The sequence below is a fragment of the Equus caballus genome, chromosome 1, assembly GCF_041296265.1.
Source record: "Equus caballus isolate H_3958 breed thoroughbred chromosome 1, TB-T2T, whole genome shotgun sequence".
NCBI classification, from domain to species: Eukaryota; Metazoa; Chordata; class Mammalia; order Perissodactyla; family Equidae; genus Equus; species Equus caballus.
Window position 1 is genome coordinate 133,179,970 of NC_091684.1, and position 14,739 is coordinate 133,194,708.

General features: G+C 55.4%; 1 protein-coding gene across 1 annotated transcript in view; it reads left to right on the top strand.

Moving 5' to 3' along the window:
- The first annotated feature begins 12,889 nt into the window (after positions 1 to 12,889).
- The window catches only part of HCN4 (hyperpolarization activated cyclic nucleotide gated potassium channel 4), a 42,994-nt gene continuing 41,144 nt past the window's right edge, over positions 12,890 to 14,739 (top strand). Inside the window, exon 1 of the mRNA XM_023654049.2 lies at positions 12,890 to 13,795. Within this exon, the coding sequence (XP_023509817.2) occupies positions 13,011 to 13,795 (785 nt within the window). The 5' untranslated portion in view covers positions 12,890 to 13,010. The remainder of the gene's footprint in view (positions 13,796 to 14,739) is intronic.

Genomic DNA, 14,739 nt, shown 5'->3' on the forward strand with positions numbered 1-14,739 from the left:
TCCCTCTCAGAAGGACACTAATGACGCCTTTAAGACCTACCCAGATACTCCAAAATAATCTCCCCATTTTCGAAATCCTTAATCACATCTGCAAAGTCTCTTTTGTCATGTAAGGTAATATTCACAGGTTCCAGGGATTTCAACTTGATTATCTTTGGGGACCATTACTCAAACTACCACAGGGGCAGATGCCTTTTCATCATCCTCCAGATTGCTCATCTTCTTTCTTGCTAGCCCCTAACCACCTTCCCCAATTTAAGAAAATAGCCCCCATGCATATTTATAGATGCAAACAAATGCTGATATTGGGGAAGAATGTTGTCAATACCAGGAGTGTCAGAGCCCCAACCTGGCACACCAAGTGCCCCATGATGGGGGTCAGGCCACCAGTCCTGGGTGTACATAGAGAGTAGGTGGCAGGTCAGTGTTACACAGCTAAGCCTCTGAGAAGGTCGAAGCACCCCACCAATTGATCACTGAGAGTCACCGGCAGAGAGAGGGCTTGGGGCATTAAGTGGCTGGAGCTCCTTCTCTTAGTCCTGAGGCCACCACCAACCTTGTCCCCACCAAGTGCTGACAGCAGCAGCATCTTCATATCATATTTATCACCTTATCCCTCATCACCACCGCTGCTCCTATACCAACATGCTGGGCTCAACTTAAGGCTGGAAAGAGATGAACATTATACATAGGTCCATGCTGATATCCAAGAGTCAACCTGGGAAGACAGCCTAGGCCCTGACCAGAGTCCTAAGACAATCCCCGGTGGAGATGTTCCTGAGATGGGCACGTATAATCAACCTTCCAAGAGACAGGAGCAAGGGAGCATAGTTGGGATAGGGTCTGCCTCCAAGGACTGCCTTTAAAATGTGGTGGGCAGTGTTTTAAAGTTACCACCATAATCATCAACAACTAACATCTTCGTAGTCAACACCACAGCCTTTAACAAGAGTGTTACTATTACCACAAGCAGAAAGCCTATGACACTACGTGAGTGTAGGGTGCCAGAGTTAGGAGGGCACTGGTGAGAGAGAAGGCCGAGGAAGTAACGGTGGCCAGGCCATAAAGCAGCTTATTTGCCAGGTTAGGAAGTTTGGGCTTTATCCTAAGTCCAGTGGAAGTCTGAAGAGTCTTAAGCAGACGTGGCCAGATTTGCATTTTGGAAAGCTGCTCTGGCAGCCTCATGGATAATGGAGTCTATTAAGGCAAGGCCAGAGGTACGGAGGCCAGTGAGGAGACTGTTGTCACAGCCTAGGCAAGAAATAGTCTGGAGTTGTGTCAGTGGATATGGTAAGAAGTAGACATATTTGAGGATATTTATGAAAGAGAAACAGCAAGACTTTTGAATTGATTGGATGTGGAGGCGTGGAGGAAGGACTCAGGAAAGATGCCCATGTTTTTGACTTTGGCCACTGGAAGGGTAGTGGGGTCATCCATTGAGTGGGGAGATCAGGGGGTCTTTGGAGAAGAGCATGTAGAGTGTGAGGTGTTTGTAAGACATCCGAGGGGCCGTTGAACAAACAGGTCTGGAGCCCAGGGGAGAGGTCTGGGCTGCACACATGGATGGGAACCAAAGCCAAGGGCCTGGGTGGAGTGTCCAGACAGAGAGATCACATGAGAAAAGAAAGGGCATGCAACAGTCAGGAAAAACGCCAACAGGTGAGGAACCAGCAGAGGGCCCTCCTTCTCACACAAGGGAAACCAAGGACTGTCCAGAGATGTAGAAAGAAAATCAGAAGGGTATGTGTTCCTGAAGGCAAGGGAAGAGGTTATTTCAAGAAGGGGGAAGTAGTCAGCAGTGTCACTTGATGTTCAGAGGCCAAGGAAAGAAAGGAATGAAAGGTGGATTTGGGCTTGCTGAAGGCACGATGGGTAATGAAGCCTGATTGCTGTGGGCTAAGGAATGAGTGGAAATCAAGAAAGAAAGGCAAATGAAGCTCACTTTTCAAGAAGATTGGATATGATGGGAAGGAGAGAAAGGGACAGTGGGGTTCAAAGAGGACCTTTCTTGGATGGGAGAGATTTGATCAGGTTTAACTGCTAATGGGAAGAATCCTGTAGGAAGATGTTGAAAATTGCAGAGAAGTGGTAACTGATGGGACGGGACGAAGACAAGGCAGATAGGAAAATACAATGGTATGCCCGGCAGACATTAGAGACGATGAACTTGAAGTGCAAATCTGGGCAGCTGTGAGATTTTCTCTGGCTGCCTTGGCAGGGCATGAACCTCAGAGAGGGTGAGTGGTTGATCCAGAGCCAGAGTTTCCAGGTAGACAAACAAAAAGGGCCATGAGACTGAGACAAGGAAATAGAGGACACTGGGATGAAGGTTGAGCGGGTGGATCATGGAGTCTAAGCTGGGAAGGAAGGGACTGAGGCGGGGGGTGAGCACAGAGCTTGTTCTCCTTGGAGAGCAGGTACAAATCGAAGGTCCAGAGATGAGTGGAAGGAGCAGAGGCTGAGGTCAGCCTGGGGAGTGCAAATTTATACTGTAGGGGTGGAGCAGTTCTAGGTGGTGACCATGGGGGTGGGTGGCTGAAGTTGAGAAGAGGGTCTCTGAAAACCCAGAGTCAGGGTCAAGGTTCATGTGGAGCCGTCTCTAGGACTTAGGTGGGAGGAAGCCAGGTGGGAATGATCCTGGGTGACAGCCAGGAGGTGACTGGCTGTGGGAGCCTCAGAGGAGGAGGAGGGTGGAGGACCTTTATGGGTGGTGGAGAGGCAAAGTTCTGGGAGAAACATAGAGGGTAACTGCCTCACTTCCTGACCATGGGGGTCTGGGAGAATGAGGATCCATCCCTCAAGGATAGCAGAGGAGAGGGTCTTCTGTGAAGAGGCTCAGGGGCCTGTCTTCTTAAGAGGCCCGGCAGAGAACTTCCCTTCTGTAAACTCAAGAAGGGTGTTGAGACAAGCAGGTGAGGCCATCAGAAAAGCCTGCAGGGGTGGGCCTGGTAGCACAGCAGTTAAGTGCGCACGTTCTGCTTCGGTGGCCCAGGGTTCGCCGGTCTGGATCCCGGGTGCGGACACCGCACTGCGTGGCATGCTATGCTGTGGTATCCTACATATAAAGCAGAGGAAGATGGGCACTGATGTTAGCTCAGGGCCAGTCTTCCTCAGGAAAAGGAGGAGGACTGGCAGATGTTAGCTCAGGGTTAATCTTCCTCGGAAAAAAAAAGAGAAAAGAAAAGCCTGCAGAGTTCGTACAGCGAGAGAGGAGGACAACGACTGCTTGGCCAGAACTGTTAATGGCCCACATTAGTCAGTGAGAGCCTGACCCAAAGGCGCAACGACAAGCCTAGTCCTCGAAATCATTATGGCTGTTCTGTGCTCTCCTTGGGCAGCAAATCATATCCTGCTCATCTTCAATTCCCAGTATCCAACCTGGTGCCTGGGGTCGGGGGGCAGAGAGGATGTGAGTTCCAAAAATGCCCGTGGACTGGAGGAGTGCTTTCCGGTAGGTCCCAGCCAATTCGAGTATGAGGACGTTGTTTTCACTGGAAAAACTTCTGACTTCAAAAGTTCTAAATATATCTGACATGGTAGTAGTTGTGACTGAGAAAGCTGCCAGTGGTGGGCGAGGATAAGAGACTGGGGCAGAAGTAACTGCCTGCAAACCCTGGCTCTCCCTCTAACTGGGGGAGCTTGGGCAAGTTGGTCAACCTCTTTAGCCTCAATTTAATCATCTGTAAAATGGGGATAATACCACTTACCTGACAGGGTGCTAGCAAGGATTACACGAGCTAATCTGTGCTAAGTACTCAGTATGGTGCCGGAGCTAGCTCTCCAGAAATGTTAGTTATCACGACTATGAATTCGGTTATACTTTAAAACAAATTTGTGTTTTATTCCTCACACTAGCACCCACACATGGGGGAAGTGATTGTTCGTACATATGGAAGGCGCGTTCCTTACCCAGTCAGCGGGCTGTGCTTGGGGAGACTGTGGAGATTCAGAGACCTCTTGCAATAACTTGGACTCTCACAGGGACCCTCAGTCAGTCCACGTTTGCACCTATCTCACTCTGCAATCTGACTTCTCCCCAAGGCAGGCATTATCGAGGAAACTGAGGCCCAGAAACTTGCCCATGGACATACAGGAATGCACAGCAGAGCTGCATGGGGACCGGCCTCTCTCACCTCCCTCTTGCTCTCTTCCTATGGCAGCTTCAGCCTGCTGGCATTTCCACACATGCCTGGGCCTGGCTGGGCCCGTGTGTTTGCTGTGTTGCTGTTGTCACCGCCAACTGCTCTGTCGACTGTGGGAGTGTGGGCCTGGGCTCGAGGAGCTGTTGTCCCAACTCTGATTGTGGTTCCAGATTCTAGTCACTTTTCTGTCCCAGTCCCTCTCCCAGTCTTCCACAGCCCCTGTCCCAGGACCTGTCACAGCCTCTTTCTTAGCCCCTATTACAGCCCTGTCACTTCTGTCACAGCCCCTGCACAGCCCCATCATAGTCCCTGTCACAGCCCATCACATCTGTCACAGTCCCATAGTCTCTGTCACAGCCTTTGTCACAGCCCCTGTCACATTCTCTATCACAGCCTCTGTTCAGTGTTTGTCACAGTCCCATCAATCTCTGTCACAGCCTCTGTCACATTTCCTATCACAACCGCTTTAACAGACCCTGTCACAGCCTCTGTCATGGCCTCTGTCACAGCCTCCATCACAGACCCTGTCGCAGTCCCATCAGTCTCTGTCACAGCCTCTGTCACAGTTCCTGTCACAGTCCCTGTCACAGCCCCTGTGACAACCTCTGTCACAGTGCCTGTCACAGTCTCTATCACAGCCTCTGTCACAGTGCCTGTCACAGCCCCGTCACAGTCTCTACCACAGCCTCTGTCACAGTGCCTGTCACAGTCTCTATCACAGCCTCTGTGACAGTGCCTGTCACAGCCCCGTCACAGTCTCTACCACAGCCTCTGTCACAGTGCCTGTCACAGCCCCGTCACAGTCTCTATCACAGCCTCTGTCACAGTGCCTGTCACAGCCCCGTCACAGTCTCTACCACAGCCTCTGTCACAGTGCCTGTCACAGCCCCGTCACAGTCTCTATCACAGCCTCTGTCACAGTGCCTGTCACAGCCCCGTCACAGTCTCTATCACAGTCTCTATCACAGCCTCTATCAGTGGCTGTCACAGCCTCTATTACCCCCTCCTTGCCTCTGCCTCTGCTCTGGAGCCTGCAGAGTGGCCTGTGGGGCACAGCTCTCGTTACACAGCGGAACTGTCTCTCTCTGGAAGGCATCCAGCAGAAGGCTCATGTAATAGCAGGTTATCCTGATGTGCAGGACTTGTGGGAGGGAGGTGGGCCGGGGGCCCATACAAAAGATGTACTTTGCAGGGAGCTGGAGAGCAGCTCTCTCAAACCAGCCGACCTTGGCTATGGCTCACTCTATGTGCCCACAGAGGTCAGGGGTCCAGGTCCCTGCCTCTGACAGGATGACTGAATGGTTTCGTGGCATCTAACCTCGTTGACCCCACTGTGAGCTTCCAAGAGCAGGGACTGTGTCCTATTCTTTTCTTGCTCACTCACGGCAGAGCTGTGCACAGGACTAGACTCCCAGGGCACAACCTAATGGTTGTCCCCAAAGTCCTGGCTTGTCTTAAGTTGGTTCCAGTCGCTCCCCATTGCCTCCAGAAGCAGCCCACCCTCAGGCCCTCATGCTCACTGCTCCCCGACCACCGGGGCTGCATCTCCAGACTGCTCACCGTCCCAGCGCACAGGCTCCCCTCTGCCTCTCTTCTGTGCACACCGTGCCCTTCATCCAGTGAGCCCCCACCTCTCTCCCTCTGCTTTCCAAATCACGCATGCCCTCCTCAAAGGCCAATTCCAACACGGCCCTCCCCTCACCCCCTCTTCTATGCTCTTCCTCCTCTGCCCTCCAGCCACTTGTCCACATCACATGGCCCTTGTCCCTGGTTCCTTATATGAGTGTCTGTATCTGTCTTGTTCTTGCCACCACCTGAGGTGCCTGGAGATTAGGGGCTGGATCTTATAGTATCATATAGTAGGTACTCCACAAGTTGGCTAGATAAGCAACTGGGTGAAAGATTGAACAAATAAAAGGAAAGATTTGAAATTGGAGGAAGAAGAAAATGTTGAGGAGTCTGGGAGAGGATGGGGCAGGGCAGGAGACAGCACGAGCAAGGCTTGGCAGAGGGGAAGAGCCCTGTGTTAGTCGGAGGCTGGGCCACCTCAAGGTTCCCCGGGGAAGCTCCAGCTCCCTAGCGCTCTTCACTCCCCCTCCCTCCACCCTCCATCTTGCCCCAGTTGCCAGCCTTTCTCTTCCTTTCCCTCCTTAAACAGCTTCAGCCCAGGCTGTTGAAACTACTCCTGGGGCTTCTGTCTGAACTCACTTCAGCTCTGATGTATGGTGAATTCCAGACTTGGGACAAAGGAGTTTCTGGTACTTACTTCCTGGCAGCTCGGCTCAGCTGGCACCTCAGGAGCCTCCCCAGCCCCAAGTGCCTGGCTCTCCAGCCTGGCTCTGAGTCCAGGTGGCCCAGACGTCCTGGAGCCCCAGCAGGACACAGAGACACAGTCCAGGCCTGGCTGAGCTGTCAGCACATCTTTCTTCTGCCTCCCTGAGAGGAGAGGGGCACGATGTCCTGGCCAGTGCCCTGGCAGACTCCCGAGGGAACAGCTGGGAGTGCAGAATGGGGAGGGTGGAGATCAAGGGCAGTGGAGCCAGGGCCGGCCTGGAGATGAAAGGGCTTTGGGTTCTGCTGGGCTCCGGCACTCACAGGTGGGGTCCTGCACATAGGCAGGGGGTGGGAAGAGGCCATACAATAGCTCACACTCCCAGATCCTAAAGAAACCAGGCAGAACTGAGGAAAAAGCAGGTGGCAAGCCCAATAGGAAATTGAGACTGTGGGGGCTTTTTTTCACTAGTGTCCTAATGTCACTGGGGGAGGGCGGGTATGTGGGCTCCCAGTGGTTTCTGCAGCCAGAGTCTAGGGGTGAGGGTGCTGGGAGGAGGGGATCAGAAGGATCTAATACCCTCCTTCTATGGGGAGAGCAGACTTTCTCCTAGGGTCAGCTTAGGGGAACAGCTTAGTGGCTCCCTATGGCAGACCTTTACCCTAGCCCTATTATCTGGCAATGCCTTGTCTACCCCACTGAGAGAGTGCAACAGGCCTCACCCCTGTCAGGCTGCTCCATTCACTATTTCCCCTGTAAGGAATACACACACACACACACACACACACACACACACTGTAACCGCTGCCTAGAAAACCTAGTTCACTTTCCTCCTCCTCCAGGAAGCCCACCTTAACATACTCAGGAGCACCATTGCTCTGAGCTTCTGAACCACTTACCCTGACCCTTGATTACAAACCTCTGGGATGGTCTTTTGCTGCTTCGTAACAGGCAACTGCCCAAGCTAGGGCATCTCTCTGCCTTCTTGGCCCTCTTCCATGTGTGGCTGTGCTCAGGGATGGGCACACAAGGCCTTGGTCAAGACTGGGTGGTTGGTTTGTTCTTTCCATACATCTGCATCGGGCTTGCTCCCTGTGTGCCCCTTCCCCCTTCCAGTTTCTTCATCAGGAAGCCTTGAGGAAGGAAATCTGAGAGAATGTAGTGGATTCTATTGTTCTTTCTTGGGGGCCTAGTACCCAGGTCAGGACTCTCAGCAGGAACTTTGTATATCCCTGATTCCAGCCCACAGAGCAGACCTGCCCCAGAGCAGAGCAGCAGGTGCCCCGGGAATAGCACAGCCAAACTAGACAGAAAGATGGAGGTGCACCTGTGTATGGCGGGGGTCTTGAGTCACAGGCGGGGTGTGACTTCTCAGTCAGTTCCCTCTGATCCTACTTAGGCAAGTGCCCACTCAGAGGGAAGAAAGTCTACTTTCTGGGGATCCGGCCAGGGCTAATCAGGGATGGAAAATTCAAAGAAAGCAATCTTCTATAGCAAGACATCCCCTTCATCCCAACAGCAAGTTTTAAGATGGATATAAGACCCAAATCAGATTCCAACAGCCAAATGTCTCCCCTCCACCGGCAAATGGAGGTTTCAGTCAATATTCCTTTATTCGGTGTTTCCTGAGTACTTACTACGAACGAGATGCCATGCTTAGCGTATTCCTTTTCTCATTTAGTCTTCACAAAAACTTGTAAGGTACAGCCGTCCTCCCTCCTTCACGAGGATACCCTCCAAGACCCCCAGTGGATGCCTGAAATCGCCGATACTACCGAACCCTATATATACTATGTTTTTTCCTATATATACATACCTATGATAAAGTTTAATTTATAAATTAGGCACAGTAAAAAAGTAACAGCAATAACTTCTCCTTGGCATATCTGAATTGCAGGCATCACTATTCTGGAGCTTTGGGGCCATTACTAAGTAAAATAAGGATGACTTGAACACAGGCACTGCGATACTGTGACAGTCGATCTGATAACCAAATCAGCTACTAAGTGACTAACGGGAGGGTAGAGTATGCAGCGTGGATTAGCTGGATAAAAGGATGATTCACGTGCCTGGTGGGATACAGCAGGAGGGCACCAGATTTCATCACACTACTCAGAGTGGGGCGAAATTTAAAATTTATGAATTATTTATTCCTGGAATTTTCTATTTAATATTTTCAGGCTACATTTGACTACGGGCAACTGAAACCTCAGAAAGCAAAAGCCGGATAAGGAGGGACTACTGTACAAATCATTAAGCCCATTTTACATATGAGGCAGATTGAGGCACACACAGGCAGTAAAGGACAGAGAAGTTATTTAATTCCACAGCTTTTGTTTTCCAGTCTCATGCTCTATTGTTTACAGCAAGGACTCCCAGACTTTTGGAATTCACAGACCACTAACATTTCAAAAATGATTTTGGGGAATAAACACAGAACCCTATGCCAACTATTTAGCCAAGGACATAAAAAATACCATCTTCTAGCACTATGATTTCATAAAAGGGCATTTTAACACAGAAACTGCAGCAAGGATACAACATTAGAATAAAGACAGCCTTCTAAGAAAGGACAGTTGGCAACCTTACCCTAAAATATCCTACATTGTTCTCTCCTTTTTTTGGTTAAATTTCAAACCTGGCCCAAACCTGGCATTACAGGGTGTGGGAGCCACTGCCCTACCCCAGAGCTGCGTCTTTAAGCAAGAGCAATGCCCACAAGCAATTAAACATCCAGAGTTTCCCATCCCCCTCTGCCCATCCAGGTCTCCACCAAATAAGGTCTGAGGTTGATACATAATAGTCAGCAACACTCGCATCCCACTCCCAGCAGCTCTTTTGACTCTCACTGACATTCAGTGGCCCTTCCAGGGAAGGAAGCCCATCCTCCCCAGCCCTTCTCTCTTAGACCCATATCTTTTTTGGGTTTGCAACCCACATCCCCTGCAGCCCTGCAGGAAGCGCACCTGTCTCCTGGAGGCACTCAGTTGTCCAGTGAAGCTGAGAGTGGTGGGTCTCCTGTGTCCAGACGCAGGGCCTTCCCCTTGCCGGGGTCCCCAGGTCCAGTCTACTGTGTTACCAGACAAACCAGAGCAGACCCCAGGCTTTCTAGGCAGCACTGGAAAGGAGAGGGTGTGAGACCTGGGTGGAGCAGTGGGGAGAGTACAGAATGTGGGGCTCCATTCTATACCTTCTCTTTGCTCCAGCCATGCCAGACTCAGAACTGCCTCTCCCTCCTGCACTTGTGCCTGCCCTCCTCCGACCTGTGTGAGCCAGCTGGGCAACAGAGAAGAGCCTGACCTGTGGAGCCCTTGGGTGGAGTTCCAGCTCTACCATTTTCTTGCTGTGGAGCATTTGGCAAGTCAATTAACCTCTCTGTGCTTTAGTTCTCTTCCTTGCAAACGGGAGTAAGAATGTGAGGTTGAATCGTGTGAAATTGTAAAAACTTGAGTGTTTGACCCACAAAAACTTCATGTGGTTTACAAATTAAGTATAAACTGTAAAGTGCTGGATACATGTCTCTCACCAAGTCTGACCGCTTCCTCCAGGAAGTCCTTCCTAGCTACCCCAAACTCAGTGAGGTCTCTCTCCTCCAATCTCTCATTGGTTGAGTCATGATTGAGCACACACTTCTTCCCTGAGTTGAGTTTTCTCTTCTTTCCTGAGCGTGAGTCTAGATTCTCCAGACCTGGGTCTCTTCCTCTGTCCCCAGACTGCTGGCACGTCACAGCTGTCCTCCATTAGGGTTTTCACTCAGAGGAGATGGGAGAAGCCAGGCCTCATCAGGGGTTACCCCATGCCTACTTCATCTAATGCTCATTTCTGCACCCGAGTGGTCCTAGGTGGTCCTGAATGAGGGGTGCTAACCAAATTGAGGGTAAGCGGGTGCTAGAGGCAGAGAAATTAAGGGGCCCTGACCCTTGGCCAGCCTGTGGCAGCAGTGTCCCAGAAAGCAGAATCGTGGTCATATCTTCCATCGAGTTCAAGGATCCGCTTCCACGGCATTAGCTAACTTCCAGGGTCCCTCACTCATGCACAGAATTGACATTTATTGATCTGCTCTCTGTCCCCCCTTGCGTTGCTGCTGAGATGTCAGATCTGTCCTACCCTCAGGCACACAGACTGCACTATGTAATCAGTGTGTAGGATGATGGGGGCTCATGGACCATGGGAACCAAAAACGGGGACAGGGGCAAGATTTGAGTGGCCAGGAAAGGGTTCCTAGGGGAGGGGATGCCCCTAACATGGGTCACTGGGTAGTCTGTTTGGGCTGACTTCCTGAAGCAGCGGTAGGGCAGACTAGCTCCTGGTTGGACATAGAAGCCCAAAGAAGTGAGTTAAATGGAGGTCTTCCCCCTGCGGCTGGCTCGCAGCCGGTTAAGAACACTCTCAAGGAGACCCAAGGACATTCAGGGATTAGGCCTTCAGCATCTGTGCACAGAACTGTCAGCTCAGAGCTGCTCAAAAGTAGAAATGCCAGCTAGCGGTGATATCATCACACTGGTCGTTCCCTCCCCCCCATGGGAGGTCCTGTGGTCCAGTGGGTAGAGCAGAAAAACCCTTGCTAGGCTACTCCCCCCATCTTGCTTCCAAAATTTCTGCTCTGAATGGGGTGTTGGAGGTGGTCACAAGCAGGCTAAGAATGAGAATAAAAAATCCTTTAAAGGAAAACCTCATTTTATTCCTCAGAGAAATGGCAAGGCTAGGGGACCTTTTTGCCTCCTTCCTGTCAGACTTTACAGAATTAACCCGAGCTCCAACCTTCCTTGTCCAACCTCTTCCCTCTAATGCTCCATCCCCATTTCTGAGCTAGTCCGGGATGTTGGCCCTGAAAGGATCTGAGTAACCCTGGGCCATCTTGGTGGCCCCCAGGCCAGGGAGAGGGGGTCTGGCGGCCTGGCCTGTGTGGATGGGTGGGGGGAGGGTGCCAGGCTGTCTCAGGGTGTTGGAGAAGAGCAGAGCTGTATCTCTGGCTGAGCTGGTGGGGTTTGTACATAAGCCCGAGACTGTAACCGGGTGGGAGAACACACACTGCTGGATCGCCGGCTGGCCTAGGGGTGAGGATGGCGAGCGGACTTAAAGGGAGCGGGGGCTGTGCAGCTGCTTGCGGGTAGGGGATCTGGGTGGAGCAGGAACTCCCCTAGCGTTGGTCCATATAGGATAGGAACCCAGGGGGAGGTCCACATCTAGTCCCAGAGTGCCAGGTCGCCAGAGGAGCCTGCCTGCTGGCCCCCCGAGGCAGCCCGCTAGTCTCGGAAACCCCCACGAGAACCACCTCCGGAGAGGTGCGTGCGGGGATCGGACCCCGCGTCGGTGGCTGCGGCAGGCGCGTTTCCTCGAAGTCTTACCTCGAAGCGCTGGGTCTCACCCGCGCCCTGTGCCTGCCGGAGTTTCCCCAACGCCCTCCTTGCCGGGCCGCTGTGAGGCTCGGCAGAGAAAAGACCGGCCGGGGATTCGCCCCTAGCCCAAGTCACAGGAAAACCCCTGGAGCGGCCCCGACGCAGCGCATTTCTGGGAAATACCCTCTCCAGGCGCGCTGCGGGAAGGCCAGGGGCTCCACATCCAGACGACCCGCTCGCCTTCTCCGAGGAGGGTCGCAGACCCAGCTGAGAAGCAAAACCGCCCGGCAAAGGCGAGCCCAGAGCTCGGAGGGGAAATCGGGAAACCCCGCCCCCTCCCCCAGTTGTGGAGTGGGGGCATTCGCAGCTCAAGCTGGAACCCTAGACTTGGGGCGCGCTCCCAGTCCTTGGCCAAAGAAAGATATTTGAGGTATTAGGATTAAGGACGCCTCTCAACCCAGCCCCAAAGGCCCGGCGAGGGTCTATCCTGCGCCCCCCGCCGGGCCCGCCCCTCGCCCCCCTCCCGGCCCCCAGCCCGCGCGCCGCTGCCCCTTTAAGAAGCCCAGGTAGGCAGGCCCGGCTGCGGGAGCCGCTCCTATGGCAACCCGCGAGCTGCGGCGGCTTCATGAATATTCCGGGGCGCGGGAGCCAAGCTCTGCCGGAGGGCGCTCCGGGGGAGGCGGCCGTTGATGTAAGCCCGGCGGGCCGCTGGGCTCCTCTCGGCTGCGGCGGGAGCCCTGGGACGGGCCAGCCGCGCTCGGACAGAGGAAGCGAGGCGAGCTCGCGAGTGGCTGGTCACAAAGCCGGGGCGGCGGGACAGACGGACAGCTTGCCTGCCCGCGGGACGCACGCCCGGGAGGCGCGCGGGCCGTGCGCTCTGCGCTTCGGAGCGGTTCTCCGAGCGCCGGGGCCGCAGCGCCGCTTCTACCCGCGCCCATTGTTCCCCGCGGGGGCGGGGCGCCTGGAGCCGGGCTGCGCGCCGCGCCCCTGAACGCGGGAGGGAGGGAGGGAGCGCGGGGTCCCCGCGCCCAGCCCGGCCGGGGAGGAGGCGCAGCGCGGCGAGCCCGGGGACCCGGAGCCGGACTGGGAGCCTCCCCGCCGCACACAGCCTGCCCGAGCATGGGCGCCTGAGGCGGCCCGGCGCCGGCGGCGAAGGACGCGTCCCCGCTAGCAGACTGACCGGCGGGCGGACCTGGAGCCGGTCCTCGGCGCCTCACCCGCGCCCCTGCCCCTGGCCCGGCCCCTGCCCGTGGCGCCATGGACAAGCTGCCGCCGTCCATGCGCAAGCGGCTCTACAGCCTTCCGCAGCAGGTGGGGGCCAAGGCGTGGATCATGGACGAGGAAGAGGATGCCGAGGAGGAGGGGGCTGGGGGCCGCCAGGACCCCAGCCGCAGGAGCATCCGGCTGCGGCCGCTGCCCTCGCCCTCGCCCTCGGCGGCCGCGGGCGGCACGGAGCCCCGGGGCGCGGCCCTCGGGGCGGCGGACGGCGAGGGGCCGGCCCGCGGTGCGGGCAAGTCCAGCACGAACGGCGACTGCAGGCGCTTCCGCGGGAGCCTGGCCTCGCTGGGCAGCCGGGGCGGCGGCGGCGGCGGAGCGGGGGGCGGCAGCAGTCACGGGCACCTGCATGACTCCGCGGAGGAGCGGCGGCTCATCGCCGAGGGCGACGCGTCCCCCGGCGAGGACAGGACGCCCCCGGGCCTGGCGGCCGAGCCCGAGCGCCCCGGCGCCTCGGCGCAGCCCTCAGCCTCTCCGCCGCCACCCCAGCAGCAGCCGGCGCCGGCCTCTACCTCCTGCGAGCAACCCTCAGTGGACACCGCTATCAAAGTGGAGGGAGGCGCGGCCGCCGGGGACCAGATTCTCCCCGAGGCGGAGGTGCGCCTGGGCCAGTCTGGCTTCATGCAGCGCCAGTTCGGGGCCATGCTCCAGCCCGGGGTCAACAAATTCTCACTGAGGATGTTCGGCAGCCAGAAAGCCGTGGAGCGCGAGCAGGAGAGGGTTAAGTCGGCCGGCTTTTGGATTATCCACCCCTACAGCGACTTCAGGTAAGGGGGCCCGGCGGCGATCCTGTGGGTTCCCTGAGCGGGCGCGGACATGCTTCCTCGGCCCTGCTTCTCTGCCGGAGTTAACTTTCCTTCCTCGCGCTGGGAGCTCCGGGAGAAGTGGGGCGCCTCCAGGCTCCCAGACACCCCCAGACCTCCTTCTGCGCCGCGCTGGGAACTTTCCTCTGTGTTGTGGGTTCTAGTCCTGGTCCTCTCGTTCTCTCAGGGTCTGGGCCGCGTTAGAGGCAGGCTGAAAAGGTGTCCTGAGCCTGGCCTAGCGCTGCCGGCAGCCCGGATAAGGCTCTGCCACCTTAAGCCACACATCCCACCTTCCCCTTCTGGGCTGCAGAGTCAGGGTGGCCATCCTAGAGGCAGCTCCAGGTCATTCAGCCTGCAGAGCAGGGCCACAAGGGAGACAGACCTCTTGGCAGCTGGGCCAGCACCTGGGGTGCTCACCCCAGGCTTTAATATCTGCCTTCTTGTGGCCTGGGAAGCTGCAGCTGGGGAAGGAGAGCTGGGTCCCTGGAGGACTGAGGTTACTGGGGCCTCAGGTCCAGGAGAAGAGCCCTCTGCACCCACCTTAACTCTGGGCCAGCCCCTCATGCCAGGTGGTGGGCCCTGGGCAGCTGGCATCAGGACTGGCAGGACAAGATGACCTTGCTCATAGTGGTCAGTGAAGATGCCTGTTGTCCTGACTGACGAGCAGCTGTCCTGTGACCCCAAGCTTGTCCAGTGCCCCATCCTCACCCCAGTTGCCCAAGCCCAGCAGCTGCTAGGTCTCTCATGGGGTCAATCGTGGGTCCCCAAACAAACAGTGTGATTACCTGTCAGGGAGAGGGACCCCACCCCCTCCACTATCACTTGAGTCAGATGCCACAGAAGACTGCTGAATACCACTCGGGGCCTGTGGGGGGTATCTGCCAAAAAGAGAGATGGGAGATGGCCTC